At 43.6% G+C, this 20023-nt stretch overlaps 1 protein-coding gene across 10 annotated transcripts in view; it reads right to left on the reverse strand.

Annotated features, from left to right (window-relative positions):
* Positions 1-20023, reverse strand: part of LOC138739667 (arf-GAP with Rho-GAP domain, ANK repeat and PH domain-containing protein 1-like) — a 200240-nt gene that overhangs the window by 78578 nt on the left and 101639 nt on the right. For all 10 annotated transcript variants that reach the window (XM_069892186.1, XM_069892195.1, XM_069892196.1 and 7 more), the window contains one exon: positions 9580-9649. In XM_069892186.1, the coding sequence (XP_069748287.1) occupies positions 9580-9649 (70 nt within the window). The remainder of the gene's footprint in view (positions 1-9579; positions 9650-20023) is intronic.

Consider the following 20023-nt stretch of genomic DNA (forward strand, 5'->3'; position numbering starts at 1 on the left):
GAAAGGTAATGATGGAAAAACGGAAAGAGAAGATAAACAAAATAAAAAAGGGCTACGCTGAACTATATGACTTTAAATATTAATGGAATACATATCCAAATTAAAAGGAAGAAACTACTAAATTTAAATGAATAAAGGTATTCCATTAGAAAAAATAACATATAGGTTAAGAAATAATATTGAAATATTCGAACAAGTATAGGAGCCTTACATTAAATACAATAGCGAAAACCTACCGGGGACAAACATTACCTAAGTTGATGGAAGGAGAAGGAAAGAAAAGAATGGACTCAGTAGAATTTCTGGTGTATTTTTGTTGAATGACAACATTGTCTGACTGGCTTAATGCAACCTAGATTGTATACCTAAAATGGATGAGAGGGGGGTGTGGGGGGGGTGGCTTGGGAGGAGGGGGGGGGGGGGAGAAAAAGTCACTGTATATGTGTGAAAAAGAAATAGTGTATATCATGGCTAATGTGATTTATGGTGTGAAAAAAATATATATATAGTGTCGTTTTCTCCCCCTTTTTCCCCCTCCCTTCCCTCCCTCCCTCACTCCCTTCCCCATTTATTTAAAGTTCAATCTATAAGATACATTAAACCCGTCAAACAATGTTGTCACTCAATAAAAATAAACAAGAAATTTTACTGAGTCAGTTCTTTTCATTATCTTCTCCTTCTGTAATTTTAGGTGGTGGAAGTCCATGGTAGGATTTCTCTATTGTGTTTCATGTATGGCTCCCATATTTGTTCGAATATTGTAATGTTATTTCTTAAATTATATGTTATTTTTTCTAATGGAATACATTTATTCATTTCTATATACTATTGTTGTATTCTCAAGTTGTCTTCTAATTTCCAGGTTGACATAATACATTTTTTTGCTATAGCTAGGGCTATCCTAACAAATCTTTTTTGTGCTCCATCCAAATCGAGTCCAAATTCTTTGTTTTTTATATTACTTAGGAGGAAGATCTCTGGGTTTTTTGGTATATTGCTTTCTGTAATTTTATTTGATATCTGGTTTAGATCTTCCCAAAATTTTTCTACTTTCTCACATGTCCAAATTGCATGAATTGTTGTTCCCATTTCCTTTTTACAACGAAAACATCTGTCAGATACTGTTGGGTCCCATTTATTTAACTTTTGAGCTGTGATGTATAGCCTGTGTATCCAGTTATATTGTATCATACGTAACCTCGTGTTTATTGTATTTCTCATAGTTCCTGAGCATAACTTCTCCCATGTTTCCTTCTTTATCTTTATGTTTAGATCTTGTTCCCATTTTTGTTTAGTTTTACCATTTGTTTCCTCATTCTCCTTTTCTTGCAGTTTAATATACATATTTGTTATAAATCTTTTGATTGTCATTGTATCTGTAATCACATATTCAAAGTTACTTCCCTCTGGTAAACTCAGACTGCTTCCCAATTTGTCCTTCAAGTAGGATCTCAGTTGGTAATATGCCAGCACTGTATCTTGAGTTATATTATATTTATCCTTCATTTGTTGAAAGGATAATAATCTATTTCCTGAAAAACAATTTTCTATTCTTTTGATCCCTTTTCTCTCCCATTCTCTAAAGGAAAGGTTATCTATTGTAAAAGGGAGTAACTTATTTTGCGTCAATATTAGTTTTGGTAATTGATCATTTGTTTTATTCCTTTCTACATGAATCTTCTTCCAAATGTTGAGCAGATGATGTAATACTGGAGAAGTTCTATGTTGTACCAATTTTTCATCCCATTTATATAATATGTGTTCAGGTATCTTTTCCCCTATTTTATCTAGTTCTAATCTGGTCCAATCTGGTTTTTCCCTGTTTGATAAAAATCTGATTGGTATTTTAATTGTGTGGCTCTATAATAATTCTTAAAGTTTGGTAGTTGTAAGCCTCCTTGTTTATACCATTCTGTTAATTTATCTAGTGCTATCCTCGGTTTCCCCCCTTTCTATAAGAATTTCCATATTATTTTCTTTAACTCCTTGAAGAATTTCTCTGTTAGGTGTATTGGTAATGATTGTATCCTTGGGAAAATATTCATATTAATACAGGTTATCCTTCCTATCAGTGTTAGTGATAAGTCTTTCCAATGCTCTAAGTCGTCTTGTAATTTTTTCATTAATGGATGGTAATTGAGTTTATATAGATGGCCGAGGTTTTTATTTATTTGTATACCTAGGTATCGCATTGCTTATGTTTGCCATCTAAATGGCGATTCTTTCTTAAACTTTGTGAAATCCGCATTATTCATTAGCACTGCTTCACTTTTATTTGCGTTAATCTTGTACCCCGATACTTCTCCATATTCCTTCAATTTCTTATATAATTCTTTTATTGATATTTCTGGTTCTGTTAAGTATACTATAACATCATCCGCAAATAAACTGATTTTATATTCCTTGTCTTTTATTTTTATCCCTTTTATATTATTTTCTGTTCTTATCAATTCTGCTAGTGGTTCTATAGCTAACGCGAACAATAAAGGTGATAGTGGGCATCCCTGCCGTGTTGATCTGCTTAAGTTAAATTGCTTTGATACATATCCATTTACTGTCACTTTCGCCAATGGTCCCTTATATAATGCTTTAATCCAATTAATATACTTCTCTGGTAAACTGAATTTTTGCAATACTTTGAATAAATAATTCCATTCTACTCTGTCAAAGGCCTTCTCTGCGTCTAAAGCAACTACTACTGTTGGCGCTTTACTCCCTTCTACTGCATGAATTAAGTTAATAAATTTACAAATATTGTCTGTTCGTCTTTTTTTAATAAATCCAGTTTGGTCTAGATTTACTATTTTTGGTACATAGTCAGCCAATCTGTTTGCTAATAGTTTAGCTATTATCTTATAATCTGTGTTAAGTAAAAATGTTGGTCTATATGACACTGGTGAGAGTGGATCTTTCCCTGTCTTTGGTATTACTGTAATTATTGCTGTTTTGCATGAATCTGGTAAGCTTTGTGTTTTATCAATCTGGTTGATTACTTCCAGAAGGGGAGGAATTAATAAGTCTTTAAATGTTTTATAGAATTCTATTGGGAATCCATCCTCTCCTGGTGTTTTATTGTTCGGTAGTTTTTTTAATATCTCCTGTAATTCTTCTATTTCAAATGGTTTTATTAATTTATTTTGCTCCTCTGTTTGTAATTTCGGTAGTTCAATTTTAGTTAGAAATACATCTATTTTGTCTTCTTTCCCTTCGTTTTCAGTTTGATATAATTGCTCGTAGAATTCCCTGAAGTTTTCATTGATCTCCGTTGGATTATATGTAATTTGTTTGTCCTTTTTCCTTAATGCCAATACCATTTTCTTAACTTGTTCTGTCTTAAGCTGCCATGCTAGGATTTTGTGTGTTTTTTCCCCTAGTTCATAATATTTCTGTTTTGTCTTCATTATGTTCTTCTCCACCTTATATGTTTGTAGAGTTTCATATTTTATTTTTTTATCTGCCAATTCTCTTCTTTTAGTTGTATCTTCCTTCATTGCTAATTCTTTTTCTATATTTACTATTTCCCTTTCCAACTGCTCTGTTTCCTGATTGTAGTCCTTCTTCATCTTAGTTACATAACTTATTATTTGCCCTCTGATGAACACTTTCATTGCGTCCCATAGTATAAACTCATCTTTCACTGATTCCGTATTTATTTCAAAGTACATTTTAATTTGTCGTTCAATTAATTCTCTAAAATCCTGCCTTTTAAGTAGCATGGAGTTTAATCTCCGTCTATACATTCTTGGTGTGATGTCCTCTAGCTCTATTGCCAATAACAGGGGTGAGTAGTCCGATAATAGTCTAGCTTTATATTCCGTTTTCCTAACTCTCCCTTGAATGTGGGCTGATAACAGGAATAGGTCTATCCTTGAGTATGTTTTATGTCTACCCGAATAGTATGAATATTCCTTTTCCTTTAGGTGTTGTTTCCTCCATATATCCAAAAGTTGCATTTCTTGCATCAATTTAATTATAAATTTGGTTACTTTGTTCTTTCTGTTAGTTTTTTTTCCAGTTTTATCCATGTTTGAGTCCAAATTAAGGTTAAATTCCCCTCCTATTAGTATGTTCCCTTGCGTATCTGCTATCTTCAAAAAGATATCTTGCATAAATTTTTGATCTTCTTTATTAGGTGAATATACATTGAGTAAATTCCAAAACTCCGAATATATCTGACATTTTATCATTACATATCTCCCAGCTGGATCTATTATTTCCTCTTCTATTTTGATCGGTACATTTTTACTGATTAATATAGCTACTCCTCTGGCTTTTGAATTATATGACGCTGCTGTTACATGTCCTACCCAATCTCTCTTTAATTTCTTGTGTTCCACTTCAGTTAGATGTGTTTCTTGTACGAATGCTATATCATTTTTTTTCTTTTTTCAGTAAATTTAACAGTTTCTTCCTTTTGATTTGGTTATGTATTCCATTAATATTTAAAGTCATATAGTTCAACATAGCCATTTCATACTTTGTTTATCTTTCCTTTCCGTTTCCTCATCACCACCTTCCCTTCTTATCCATTTCTGCTTTCTTTTTTTGAACACATTATAAGACAACATTTCCAAAACATAAAATATTTCCACTATTCTCATATCTAAAATTCCTTTAACTCCAATAGTCCCTCCCCTTTCTGAGTTGCCCTTTGTCCCTTGTCGGGCAACCACATCTCCCCTCTCCATTTGGATTTGCGAATTCACTCGCAAGCATCAACTGATTTCGCAGTGACTGTAATTCTTCCCCACCCAGCCCCCCCAGAAAAGATTTTAATCTTCATATATAACAAAGGTCACTCTCTTAATTCTCTCCTTACTTCCTTTCTTTCCCTTCTTAGTTCTTATCTATACTCTATTTTTATATATATATATATATATACATACACACATATACATACATATATATATATATACATATACATACACATATACATATAGTTTGTTGTCATTTTTGTTCTCGTTACATCTCTTCATCTCTCTGTCTGTTTTGTAGTTGTTCTGCAAATTTTCGTGCTTCTTCCGGATCCGAGAATAGTCTGTTTTGCTGCCCTGGAATAACTATTTTAAGGACCGCTGGGTATTTTAACATAAATTTATAACCTTTTTTCCATAGGGTCGTTTTTGCTGCATTAAACTCCTTCCTCTTCTTCAGAAGTTCAAAACTTATATCTGGATAGAAAAGATTTTTTTGACCTTTGTATTCCAGTGGTTTTTTGTCTTCTCTTATTTTCTTCATTGCCTTCTCCAATATATTTTATCTTGTTGTATATCTTAGGAATTTTACTAGAATGGATCTTGGTTTTTGTTGTGGCTGTGGTTTAGAGGCTAATGTTCTATGTGCCCTTTCTATTTCCATTTCTTCCTGCAATTCTGGTCTTCCTAGGACCCTGGGGATCCATTCTTTTATAAATTCTCTCATATTCTTGCCTTCTTCATCTTCCTTAAGGCCCACTATCTTTATATTGTTTCTTCTATTATAATTTTCCATTATATCTATCTTCTGAGCTAACAGCTCTTGTGTCTCTTTAACTTTTTTATCAGATTCTTCTAATTTCTTTTTTAAGTCCTCTACTTCCATTTCTATGGCTGTTTCTCGTTCTTCCACCTTGTCCACTCTTTTTCCTATATCTGACATGATCATCTCTAATCTATTCACTTTTTCTTCTGTACTTTTTATTCTTCTTTTTATTTCACTGAATTCTTGTGACTGCCATTCTTTTACTGTTTCCATATATTTTTTAAAAATATATCCATGTACTTGCCCTTCCCTTCATCTTCCATTTCTCTGTGTTCTTCCTCCTCTTCTTCTGAGTCCACTCCAGGATCTGTGTCCTTTACCTCTGTCTCTTCTGGTTTTCTTGTTGGGTTGTTTGTTTTATCTTATTGGGTATTTTTGGTCTTCTTATTTTTATTAGAAGTGTCTTGATGCTGGTCTTCTTCCTCTGGGTTGGTCATCTGTTGTTTCTTTGATTTCTTTTTACTCTCTTCTTTCTTGTTTTTGTTATTTTCTATGTTTTCCTCTTGCTGTTGTGTTGTAGTTGCCTGTCTCAGCTGTGGAGATCGACTCCTCAGCTGGTACCCCCTCCCGTCAGTGTTATTTTTGTCTTGCACATCGCGCATGCGCGAGGAGTCACGCATGCGCGGTTGAACACTTTTGTTTGGCTCCGTGAGCCATTTTTGTAGTCCCGAGTTCGGGTCTTCGACTGACCTCAGGGAGCGGGCTTCTCTCTCCACGGCGGGCCTCCTCGGACAGGTAAGGCCTTCACCTTCTTCTTCCGACGTCTTTCCTTCTTCTCTTCTTCCCGTTGTTTTTGGCTTTTCTTTCTTCGCTGCCATTTTCTCCACACTTCTACTTTCACTTTGTTTTGGTTTTTATGTTTGTGCCTTTGCTTTTTCTCTATCTTTTTTTAACTTTTCCGGAGAGGGCTGGAGTTCCCCGACTGGCCACTACTCCATCACGTGACTTCTCCCTATCCTTTTACTTTTAATGTACCTGTAGAAACCCTTTGGATTTATTTTTACCTTACCTGCCAAAGAGCCTCATATCTCCTTTTAGCCTTTCTCATTTCTTTCTTCAGATTTTTTCACTCCTTACATTCCTCAAGCACTTCATCTAGTCCCTGCTACCTATACCTGTTGAACACATACCTCTTCCTCTGAACCAAATTCCCAATATTCCTAGAAAACCAAGGCTCCCTATATTTTCTAACCTTTCCTTTAATTCTCACAGGCACAAACTAACTCTGTACTCTCAAAATTTCCCCTTTGAATATCCTCCATTTATCTGTTACATCCTTCCCTGAAAATAAATTATCCCAATCCACACCCTCTAAATGGGTGGTTCTCAACCTTTTCCTTTCCACTCACATCCCACTTTAAGTCATCCCTCTGCCATCGGTGCTCTGTGATCAGTGAGGGATTGCTTAAGGTGGGACGTGAATGGGAAGGGAAGGTTGAGAATCACTGCTCTAGACCCAGTTGTTACTGAAATATTTGGCTTGAGAAAAGTTGTCCTTGGCCCATTTCCTTTGGAGTTCTGAAACCATGCACATAACAAGTCCATGATTGACAATTAAAACAGTGGTTTTCAAACTTTTTTTTCCCACCCACATCCCACTTTAAGCAATCCCTTACTAATCACAGAGCACCAATGGTGGAGGGATTACTTAAAGCAGGATGTGAGTGGGAAGAAAAAGGTTGAGAACCACTGGTCTAAATCCTTTTGCATCTCCTCAAAGTTTGCAATCAAGAATCTCAAACTTAGGGAGAGGCGAATGGGGGCGGGGGCTGAAGGTTTAAGGGAAGCCAGAGATGTTGACATTAATGCCATTTGATTGGACAGTAGGCAGATGAGGTGTTGTTCCTCCAATCTGCGGGTGGTCTCAGTCTGGCAGTCATGAGATGTGTCGGCCAGCGAATGGGACAGAAAATTGAATGAAAATAGAGGGTTAATTTTTTTTTATATATAGGAATATATAGGTCAGCACAACATTGGGGGCTGAAGGGCCTGCAGTGTGCTGCAGTGTTCTATGTTCTTGAACAAATTAAAACATGACAATATGTCGTGAGACAGAAAGAGTGAAAATAAATATAAAAGGAGAGATAAATATTCATAGTTGTTAATAGGAGAAAAAAATGATATTTTAAGTGACGACAGATGTTTTGGAGGCCCCAGAGTAGTTTATTGTTCGAGTAGTTTAAGGAAGTTCAAGTAATGAACCTCTGAGCCCCTGCTCTACTCACTTTACACCTCCGACTGTGTGGCTCTGTACGACAATAACACCATTTGTCGAGAATATCACAGTAGTGGGTTGTATAAAGGATGGGGATGAGTCAGCGAACAGGAAGGAGATTGAAAACTTGGCTGAATGGGGCACCAACAACAACCTCACACTGGATGGGGGGGGAATCAGAGGTGGAGAGGGGGAGCAAATTTAAGTTCTTGGGAGTCATGATCTTAGTGGATCTTTCCTGGAGCCAACACACTAATGGCATCGTGAAGAAAGCATGTCAGCACCTCTACTTCCTCAGGAGTTTGCGGAGGTTTGGTATGACATCAGAAACATTGGCAAATTTCTAGAGAGGTGTGGTGGAAAGTGCGCTGACCGGCTGCATCACGGTCTCATACAGGGACACCAATACCCCTATGAATAAAGCCCTGCAAAAGGTAGTGGACACAGCCCAGGACATCACAGGCAAAACCCTCCCCACCATTGAGAACATCTACGGAGGACGCTGCCGTCGGAGGGCAGCAGCAATCATCAAGGATCCCCACCACCCAGCACACGCTCTGTTCTCGCTGCTGCCATCAGAAAAGAGGTATCGGTACCATAAGACTCACACCACCAGGTTCAGTAACAGCCACTCCCCCTCCCCCATCAGTCTCCTCAACAACAAACTCAATCAGGGACTCAGTTAAGGACCCTTAGTTGTGCACTTTATTGATTTTCTTATTTGTTCTCTCTATATTGTACAGTCAGTTTGTTTACATTCATTATCTGTTTACAGTTCTTTATTTGAATTTAAATTTAGACATACAGCCCGGTAACAGTTCATTTCATCCCACAAACTTGTGCCGCCCAATTTACACCCAATTAACCTACACCCCCAGTACATTTTGAACGTACTGAGAAAACTGGAGCCCCTGAGGAAAACCCACAGACATGGGGAGAACGTACAAACTCCATAGGATCTGAACCCTGGTCCCCATCGCTGGCGCTGTAAAGGCGTTGCATGGGATTTGAACCTCGGTCCGGATCCTTAGCACTGTCAAGGCAATGAACTAACCGCAATGCCAACCATGGTACCAACTTGTTTACATGCTTAAGCTGTGTACAGTTACTTCTTGCATTACCAATTAGTGGTAATTCTGCCCCACCCACAGGTAAAAGAATCTCAGGGTTGTATGCGGTGTCTGGAATCTGAATCTATTGAACAGAACAGGCCCTTCAGCCCATGATGTTGTAAACCTACTCAACAATCTATCCCTTCCCTCCATCACACCCAAAACCATCTATTTTTCTTATATCCTTGTGTCCGTCTGAGATTCTTTTAACTATCCCTCATGTGCCAGGCTCCACCACCACCCCTGGGCAACGCATTCCAGGTACCCATGACTCTATGAATAAAAAAAGCATATGTCTGACATCTCTCCTAAACTTTCCTCCCCTCACCTGAAACAGATGTCCTCTGATGTTTGCTAGTCGCCCCGGGGTAAAAGGTGCTGGTTGTCCACCTCATCATAATCTCATAGAACTCTAAGTCACCTCTCATAATTTTGTAGTCCTCTATTAAGTCACCTCCTGTCTTCTTCACTCCACAGAGAAAAGCCCCAGCTCTGTCAACCTTTCCTCAGAAGACACGTTCTCCAATCCAAGCAACAATCTCCTCTGCACCTTTTCCATAGCTTCCACACCCTTCCTATAATTGTTCTTCTATCTTATTCCATCTTATAGAGAATCCTATTCTCTATAAATTGTGCTCTTGTATCTTACATGGATGTATAACCATTGAAGCTAACCGAATAGGCTGCTCACAGAAGAACCCTTCTCAACAAGACAAATAAACCTGAACTTACCTTCTCATTCTCAAAGTATCTCAGATAGTCGGCATCCAGTCTAACGAAACGCCGCTGGTAAATGTAGGTGCTGCGGAGACAAGGTGAGAGGAGGGCCATCAGTTGGCGAAAGGGCTGTTGACACCATCGAGCTCCTAACTTCCACTGCCTGACCTCACAGACCTTCGATCCCTGACCCTTCCAATCTGAGGTTGAGAGTTAAGGGCGCGAATTTAATATCACCAGGGCGCTTAACACTCATGCATTCACCAACCCAACTCCAATACGCAAGGCCACCACACATGCACCCACCGAAGACTCGCGCATGTGCACAGGAGTCAAGGTGGCCGTACCCAGCCTATGGACCCTGGAGTGCCGACTAACAAGGTAAGGACGCACATTTTTGGCTCCTACGTGCCCTGTATCCCTGTAATAGTTTGTCCAATACCACATAAACCGTGTAAACTTTATATCTTTTCTTTAAATTTTTTTAACAAATTTTCCGTTGTATGTGCGGATGGACCTAAGTCACAGAGGTTGCAAGTCAGGGAGAACCTGTAATTCCTTTCAGTTCTTTGGATCCACGTTCTTGAGAAGAATGCAGCACGGGATGGCACAGTGGCGTAGCGATTTGTGCAATGCAGTTACAGCGGCAGTGATCAGGACCGGGGTTTGAATTCCGCACTATCTGTAAGGATTTTGTACGTTCTCCTCTTGTCCGCGTGGATTTTCTCTGGGGGCTCCGGTTTCCTCCCACCATTTGAAGCGTACCGTGGTTGTAGGTTAATGGGGTGTAAATTGGGCAGCACGGACTTGTGGGCCAAAATTGCTTGTTACCGTGCCATTTTAAAAAATAAAATTTTAAAATAGGAATGAGGGATCTAATTGAAACATACAAGGTCCTGAGAGGCTTTGAAGGGTGGATGTTGGGATGTTTCCAATCATTCAGACATTTGAACCTAAAGGGCGCAAGAACTACTTCTCACAGAGGGGAGAGAACCTCTGGAACTCATTGCCCCAACAAGTTGTGCAGGTTGCAACATCTGGTGGAGGAGAGAGAGATACATTTTTGAAAGACCAGAGATTTGGATGCTCAGAACAAAAGCTGAGACCTGGGGAGGGTCAACCACAATCGACCATTCCATTCCGTGTCCTCTTCCCACCCTCCCCCCCCCCAGATTCCCCAGATTTGCTCCACCATCCCGTCCGATTTCCAGCGCCCCTGTGGAATCTCTCCTTGACCTGCTCTTCTCCACGGACATGCTTAAGGTGCCTCCTTCTGCTCAAAGAAGACTCACCTCACCCCAGCCACACTCTCCCCAACCTCCTCCCATCAGGAAGAAGACTCACAGGTGTCACCTCACCCGCTCCCAGATTCGGGTACACTTTCTTTCCCGCTGTGATCAGACTCCTGAAGGAGCCTCACCTTCATAAAATAACATCGCGTTTGCACCATTCTGGTGAGGTACCAGAGGATTAGAGGGGAGCTCACATGGTTCCATTGTTTAAAAAAGGCTCCAAAAGTAACCCTGGAGATTATAGGCCAGCAGGCCTGATGTCAGTAGTGGGTAAATTATTGGAAGGTGTACTAAGGGATCGGTTATACAATCATTTGGTTAGCCAGGAGCAAGTCAGCAGGTCAAACTGTATACTTTACTTAGCAAGGATAAAAATACATAACCAACGTTCAGGCTTCAGCCCTTCATCAAGGTGTGGAAAAATGTCGGCAGGTGCGAAAACAAAAGGGGGAGGGGTGGTCGCAAAGGCACCAGTGATCAGTGAAGAAGTGAGGGAGGGCACAGCAGCGATCAAGGGGAGGAGGGTGGCTGGGTGAATAGAGAGGGAAGGGGGTAGAGAGTTGCGTCTGGGCTCTCCCCAGCCGGACGGCATTAACATAGGTCTTTCCGGTTTCTGCTAACCTGCTCTCCCTTTTCCACTCCCGACAGCTCTCCACCCCCCTTCCCTCTCTGTTCACCCAGCCATCCTTGATTGCTGCTGTGCCCTCCCTCCCTTCTCCACCTATCACCTCTGCCTTTGTGACCACCCCTACCACCCCCCACCACACCGTTATTCAGACGCCTGCCGACATTTTTCCATACTTGAATGAAGGACCCAATTCTGAAACATTGGTTATGTGTTTTTACCTTTGCTATTTAAAGAACGCTGTTTGCCCTGCTGACTTTCTCCAGCATCGTGGTTTCACTTCAACCACAGAGCCTGCAGACCTTTGTGTTTTACTTTTAGATGGCCAAGACTGATTAGGGATCATCAATATGGCTTTGTGTGTGGTAGGTCATGTTGAATCAATCTTATAGAGTTTTCGAGGAGGTTACCAGGACAGTTGATGAAGGAAAGGCTGGGGATATTGTCTACATGGACTGTAGTAAGGCCTTCGACAAGGCCCCACACGGGAGGTTAGTCAGGAAGGTTCAGACACTGGATATTCATGGTGAAGTAGTGATCTGGCTGGACAGGAGAAGCCAGAGAGTAGTGGTGGATGATTGCTTCTCAGACTGGAGCCCTGTGACGAGTGGTTCGCCTCAGGGATCAGTGTTGGGACCATTGTTGTTTGTCATCTATATCAATGATCTGGATGACAATGTGGTGAAGAAGGCTTTTGGTATGCTGGACTTTATAAATCAAAGCATAGAATACAGGAGTTGGGATGTTATGGTAAAGTTGTATAAGACATTGGAGAGGCCAAATTTGGAGGATTGTGTGCATTTATGGTCACCCGGACTACAGGAAAGGTATCAATAAGATAGAAAGAGTGCAGAGACGATTTACTAGGATGTTGTCTGAACTTCAGGAACTGAGTTACAGGGAAAGGTTAAACAGGTTTGGACTTTAATCCCTGGAGTGTAGAAGAATAAGGGAAGATTTGATAGAGGTACTTAAAATTATGAGGGGGATAGATAGAGTCAATATAGATATGCTTTTTCCACTGAGGGGAAGTGAGATACAAACCAGAGGACATGGGTTAAGGGTGAAAGGGGAAAAGTTCAGAGGGAACATGAGGGGAAACTTCTCACAGAGAGTGGTGGGGGTGTGGAACGAGCTGTCAGCTGAAGTAATGAATACTGGCTCAACGTTAGCATTTAAGAGGAATTTGGACAAGTTAATGGATGGGAGGTGTATGGAGGGCTATGGACTGGGTGTAGTGGGACTAGTCAGAAAGATAGTTCAGCACAGACTGGAAGGGCCGAAGGGCCTGTTTCTGTGCTGTAATGTTCTATGGTTATAAGATGCTACTTTATTCTAAACACCAACATCAACACAACACAGGGCAGGTGACCGTCTACACACACATTCTATCGACAACACCAGAACACAACACTCTTGTTCCCCAGCAACAACTCGCCCACCACCACAGTGCACCAGACCTGAAGATGTTCCCAGACGAGAAATAATTCAAACGCAACAACCTGGGGGGAGAGAGAACATTCCAGAATTCAGAGGGCCCGCACTGCGCTGACGCCGGGGTGGGCCTCGCCTCCCCACCTCCTCACTCGCAGCCTCTTTGAATGCTGCAAGCCGCAGAGATCGCCGGAACTCCTCAGACTCTCTGTTGGTCTGTGTCTCCTGGGAGCTTCACCCACCCATCTTTAGCTAGGGGGTGGTGAACCTGTGGAATTTGAGGCCACAGGCAGTTGTGGAGGCCAAGCATTGGGTGCATTTAAGGCAGGATTGATAGGTTATTGATAAGCCAGGGCATCAAAGGTTATGGGGAGAAGGCCGGGCAGTGGGGCTGAGTGAGGAAATGGATCAGCTAATGATTGAATGGGGGGGGCAAACTCGATGGGCTGTATGGCCTATTTCTGCTTCAATGACTCGTGGTCTTATCTCCTCCAGTGAGCTATGTTGACCCCCCCTTACCCTTCCCAAGGTCACAGATTTTTGGTCTCTTTCCCCATCCTTCTGTTCCCTTTCCAGCCCCAGCCCCATCCCTCCCTTCACCATTCAGAGCTACCCCCTTCCCCCAACACCTCAGCCTCTTCTTCTAAGGCCAGCATGGTTGGCGTAGCAGCTAGTGCAACACCGTTAGGGCACCAGCAATCCGGCCAAGGGTTCAAATCCCGCGCTGTCTGTGAAGGTCTCCCTGTGGCTGCATGGGTTTTCCCTGGGGGCTCCGGTTTCCTCCCATCCTTTGAATTGTACCAGGGGTGAAGGTTAATGGGAGGTAAATTGGGTGGCACGGACACGAGTCTCCGTGCTGTTTGTCTAAAGCAGTAGTTCTCAACCTTTTTCTTTCCACTCACATCGCACTTTAAGTAATCCCTATGCCATCAGTGCTCTGTGATTAGTAAGGGATTGCTTATGGTGAGATGTGGGTGGGGAAAAAAGTTTGAAAACCCCTGTTTTAATTGTCCCTCATTGACTCATTATGTGCTCCGTTTCAGAGCTCCAAAGGAAATGGGCCAAGGACCATTTTTCTCCAGCAAAATATTTCAGTAACAATTGGGTCTAGAGCAGTGATTCTCGACCTTCCCTCCCCACTCATATCCCACGTTAAGTAAACCCTCAGGAAACCATGAGGCTGGAGGCCGTTAACCAGAAGTGAAGCTATGGGGAGAGCACAGAGGAGATCAACCAGGATGTTGCCTGGATTGGAGAATGTGCCTTACGAGGCCAGGTTAGCAGAGCTGGGGCTTTTCTCTTTGGAGTGATAAAGGATGAGAGGAGACGATAGAGGTCGACAAGATTATGAGAAGCAGAGACAGGGTGGACGGGCAGCACTTTCTTCACAGACCAAGAGTAGTAAATACCAGAGAACATCAGTGGGTCTCAACCTTTCTCTTCCACTCTCATCCCACCTTAACTAATCCCTAGGCCATTGGTGCTCTGTGATTAGTCAGGGATTGTTTAAGCTGGGATGTGAGTGGAAAGAAAAAGTTTGAAAACCACTGTTTTAATCGTCCCCATTGACTCGTTATGTGCACCGTTTCAGAGCTCCAAAGGAAATGGGCCAATGACCCCTTTTCTCCAGCCAAATATTTCAGTAACAATTGGGTCTAGAGCAGTGGTTCTCGACCTTCCCTTCCCACCCACATCCCACCTTAAGTAGTCCCTTACTGATCACAGAGCATCGATGGCCATAGGGATTCTATGAGCGGGAAGAGAAAGGTTGAGAACCACTACTCAAAAGTTAAGATTTAATATAAATTTAAACCTTCCCACTTGTACCCACCGGTCCACCTGAGCTTCTCCCCCTGCCCCTTCCTGCCTCCCCTCCTCTTCCCCCACCTTTTAATTCAGTACAAGAAATAAAAACCTCAAACCCTCTCCTGGGGGAAAAAAAAATTGGCTTTATCTTTGCCCTGAAGCATACAGTTCTAATTCTCCCACAAGATGCACCCTTCCCACACATCACTGCCTGTCAGGATTCAGCTTCTGCCTCCAAATTTGCAATCGGCCCAAGGTCACCAAATTAACACTCAGAGCTCAGGAAGTCTATACTTTCGCTGATTTCACAACTTTTATTTGGTCTGCAGTTAAGCAGAGTTCCCTCCTGAGTGAGATGGGAAGGGAGGTTCAAAGCTTCTTCACTATCTGCGAGGACTGAAAGTCAATCAAGGCAGGAAGATTGATCGAATGGGACCCCCCCCCCCACCCCCCACCCACACCCCCCTCCACCCTCCAGGCCATGCTGATCTACAAGCAGTGAAGGTAAAATTAAAAGAGTTGATCAAGAAAAGACTGGCAAAAAAAATCAAGACACATAAATAGGCGTGCGGGAACTGTTTGGTGAAAGGTGGGGCTGACGAGAAATCCAGGGCGAGGTGGGGGGTGGGGGGAACTTTACGCAGGGAAGTGCTGAGGGAGGGTTGGGTTCAGATGTCACCGAAGTGAAACCAGCCCTGGCTTCCCAGCACAAGGAAGGGGTTGTGTGAGGTTCTGGTGAGCTACACGCAGGGTAAAGAAGGGGAAGTGGAAAGCTGGGCTGGCGGATTTCCCAACACGATTCCAGGGTCACTCCAGATTCAAATGGACCTCCCATCAGTAAAAGAGGGCAGGTGAGGTACACACCAGAGGGTATGTGTTAAGGGTGAGAGGGGAAAGGTTTGGGGGGGGGAACGTAGGCATATCTAGGGCATGGCAGCCAGGGCATGTGCCCTGGGTGCTACTTGAGGGGGGTGAGGGTGCCGCTGCTGGCAAAGCCTGGAAATTATTCACACCCCCCCCCCCCCCAATCCCTCCTCTCCCAACACTCCTTGTCTGATTTATTTCAAACAGAATACTTCCTAGAACAGCAGAAGAATAATTGGCATTAGCACTTTTACTCTAACTGCTGAGTGGAGGGTTCAGAGTCGGGCATCGGGGGATCCAGTGTGCCGTAGGCCGAGGGGAGGGTTTGGAGTCAGGTCGTTAGGAGCTCCAGTGTGCGATAGGCCAAGGTGAGGGTTCAGAGTCAGGCCGTTAGGAGCTCCAGTGTGCGGTAGGCCAAGGTGAGGGTTCAGAGTCAGGCCGTTAGGAGCTCCAGTGTGCGGTAGGCCAAGGTGAGGGTTCAGAGTCAGGCCGTCAGGAGCTCCAGCGTGCGGTAGGCCGAGGAAAGGGTTCTCCGAAGTCTCCACTGTCCCCTGTTGGATCCAAGGCGGAGGAGATTGTCCGCTGAAGGATGAGTTTGAGCGTGGGCTTTGGCATCCTCCTGCGTCCCTCCCACTGGGGCTTGACGTTGAGAGTCACCTTTCCCCTGAAGGTAAGAGAGGGAGCCCACGGGGACAGTGACAACCACGCAACATCTTTAACTGTGGCCTCTCCGCCCTGGCCTGGGGTTTACCGCTCCCTGCTTTCATTCAGCAAACGCTGGCCTTTGAAGCGACTGTCATGTTGTTTAAGGTGTAGATTATTTTCCAATATCTCAATATATCCAACACAGCGTTGAATATGACTGTAGTAGGGAAGGCATGGTGGCAGTGAGGGAGGGTGAAGGTTTGAAGTAAGTTTTAATGGGGGGGGAGGGGCGCGTAATTTCAGTGCTTGCCATAGGCGCTATCTTCCTTCAATACGCCACTGAGGGGGAGCATGAGGGGGGAACTTCTTCACGCAGAGAGAGGTGGGGGGTGTGGAACGAGATTTCAGCTGAAGTGGTGAACATTTAAGAGGAATTTGGACAGGTACATGGATGGGAGGGGTATGGACTAGGTGGGACTAGGCAGAAAATAATGGTTCGGCACAGACTGGAAGGGCCGAAGGAACCTGTTTCTGTGCTGTAATGATCTATGGCTCCAAGCGTTGCTCTTTAAAACTCCACCCTGCACTGTCAGAGTTTTGATCACACCAACACCTCTACTTTCTCAGTAATCTGAGGGGATTTGGCATGTCGGTGGATACTCTTATTGAATGTCTACAGCACACTGTGGAAAGTATACTGACTCATAGTTTGGGAATTCAACTGCCCAGGAATGTAGAAGGCTGCAAAAGGTAGCAAACACAGCAAGGCCCATCACAGGCTCAGACCTCCCGTCCATTAAAGACATCTACTCAAGAAGGCAGCCGACATAATAAAGGACACGAAAACGCTGAAGGATCTCCACTGATCACACAGCATCCATGGGAGGTAAAGATATAGAACCCACGTTTCGGGGCTGAGCCCTTCTTCAAGGTCATACACCTTAACCTCCTATGGACGTGGCGAGACCAGCTGAGTTCCCCCAGCATTTAGGAACGTCTGCAGACCTTCGGGATTCACACCACCATAAGACCCTCTTCTCTCTGTGACCTTCGGCCAGAACTTCTGGTTTCAAGAAAAGTTCCTTTCCAACAGCTCTCAGGCCCCTGTGACACTGATCAGGTGCTGCTACGTTGGCCAAAGGATAACTGGGAATATTTAAGATTTTTTTAATAAATTAATTATATCTTTTTTAAATTCAATTCCATGTACAATGGTAGTTGCTTTTGTTTACAAATTATAGTACAACTCCGATTATCTGAAATTGGATTCTCCAAAATCCTCGTTTAACCGAAACTTTCTCGGACTTCACAGGTTGAAAAAAAACTTCACTCTACAAGAAATTAGAACGACGATTGTCCTCGTTTCAGGAAACTCCCTCCCCTCTCTCGCTCCATTTCTTCTATTGACTTTTCTCTCCAACTCTCCCTCTCAAACTGCTGTCTCCCAGCCACAAGTGGTCGGTAGAATCCCTTGTGCCAGTGTTGTCAAGGAGAGCGGCCTCCCAGGCAGGAGCAGGGACATCGGGCTCAGTGGTGTTCCCTCCCCTCCCCTTTTCTTCCCCCCTCCTCGGCACGCGGAGCCCCCCGACGCCAACTCCAAACCCTCCCCTCGACCTACTGCCGGCACACGCACACTGAACTCTCCAGTAGGCCGAGGGGAGGATTTGGAGACGGGCGTTGGGAGCTCCAGTGCCTGGAGGAGACAGGAACCCGCTGACTCGCCAGGGAGTGTCCACCGGCCAGGGAAACCTCCCCTGGGATCAGCGGCAGCGTCGGAGACGTGTCAGGGATTGGTGGCGGCAGATGGGAGGTATCGGTGATCGGCAGCAGCGGTGGGGACGTGTCGGGGATCAGTCGTGGCTAGCATTCTTTTTATGGTTAAAAAGACTTCCATTGTTTTTTGTTGTGGTTTAAACACTGTTGCAAGTGATTTGCTGTAGCTTCTGGGCTGTTTTTGTAAAAATGACCAGTTATCCAGAAAAACCAATAATCCAACATAGGCCCGGTCCTGATCATTTCAGATAATCGAAGTTGTACTGTACTTACAAATAGGAATTTCAGTGTCTATGTATCTTGTACAATGTGTATGACAATAAACTCATGATCCATTATTGTTGTGCTATGTAGAATATGACTTAAATTTAAATTTAGACACACAGCGCGTTAACAGGCCCCTACGGCTCACGAGCCTGTGCCCCAATTGACCTACTAACCCCTGCTAAGTTTTGAATGGTGGGAGGAAACTTGAGCCCCCGGAAGAAACCCACACAGACACGGGGAGAACGTACAAACTCCTTACAGACGGCATGGGATTTGAACCCAGGTTACTATTGCTAACCGTTACACTGACCGTGCTCCCCCTTGTCCAAATAGCAGGCATAGTAAAGAATTCCTGCTGCGTGTCGCCTCATGTGGCATTAAACAATTCATCTCAACAAGGAAACCCAGGGTGGAGGAGCTGGGTTTGAACACAGGAGGTTGTGAGGAAGGCCTGACATGGGGATTGACCGGGAAGGAGAGGAGAACTTGAGGGGTCACAGAACGGGGAAGGTGATCGGCAAAAGTAACCTGAGGGTTTTATCTCCCCGAGCAAGTGGACAGGGTGTGAGATTGGGGGTGGGGGGGTGGGGGGTGGAGATTGAATTCTGGCATTCAGGAGGGAGCTGGTCAAGTGTGTCAGAGGAAAGAGTTTGCAGAATTGTGAGAAGAGGATGAGAGAGTGGAATGGACCACAAGAAACCGCAGGGAGTTGTGAACGTGGCTCAGATCTCATCACACTCTCACCCCACCCCCCTCCCCTCCACTGACTCCCTCTGTCACTCTCACTGCCTTGGAGAAGGCAACACATTAAAAGGCTCATCCCATCGCGGACACACACTCTCTTGCCTCCATTTAGAACATAGAACACAGTACAGGCCCTTCAGCCCACAGTGTTGTGCCGACCTATATAATCCTACCCCAAAAAAACCCTCCCTACCTCGTAACCCTCTATTTTTCATTCACCCATGCGCCTGACTCTTAGTCTCTTAAATGTTCCAGTTGATCAAGCCTCCACCACCTCTGGCAAGGCTTTCCAAGCACACACAATTTTGGATTAAAAAACCATACCCCTGACGTCTTCCCCAAACTTCCTTCCCTTCGCTTTGTACACACATTCTCTGGTGTTTGCTCTTCCTGCCCTGGGAAACAGACACAGGCCATCCACTCTATCAATCCTCTCATAATCTTGTAGCCCTCTATTAAGTCTCCTCTCATGCTTCTATGCTCCAAAGAGAAAACCCCCAGCTCTGCTAGCCTTGCCTCTTAAGACGCATTTTCCAATCCAGGCAACATCCTGGTAAATCTCCTAAATTTGGCCCATATCCATCAAAACATTTCCCATCCACGCACCCATCTCAATGTGCTTAAATCATCCCTACCTCTACCACTTCCTCCAGCAGCTCATTCCACACACTCACCCCCTTGTGTGTGGAAAACCTTGCCCCTCAGGTCCCTTTCAAATCACTCCCCTCACCTTAAACTTTAGACCAGTGGTCCTCAACTTGTTTCTTCCCACTTTAAGTAATTCCTTTGCCATCGGTGCTTTGTGATCAGTAAGGGATTGCTTAAGGTAGGATGTGAGTGGGAAGGGAAGAGTGAGAATCACTGCTCTAGACCCAATTTTGCTTGAGAAAAAATGGTCATTGGTCCATTTCCTTTGGAGTTCTGAAACGGTGCACATAACGTGTCAATGAGGGACAATTCAAACAATGGTTTTCAAACTTTTTCTTCCCACCCACATCCCACCTTAAGC

Source organism: Narcine bancroftii, chromosome 7 (genome assembly GCF_036971445.1).
Source record: "Narcine bancroftii isolate sNarBan1 chromosome 7, sNarBan1.hap1, whole genome shotgun sequence".
NCBI classification, from domain to species: domain Eukaryota; kingdom Metazoa; phylum Chordata; class Chondrichthyes; order Torpediniformes; family Narcinidae; genus Narcine; species Narcine bancroftii.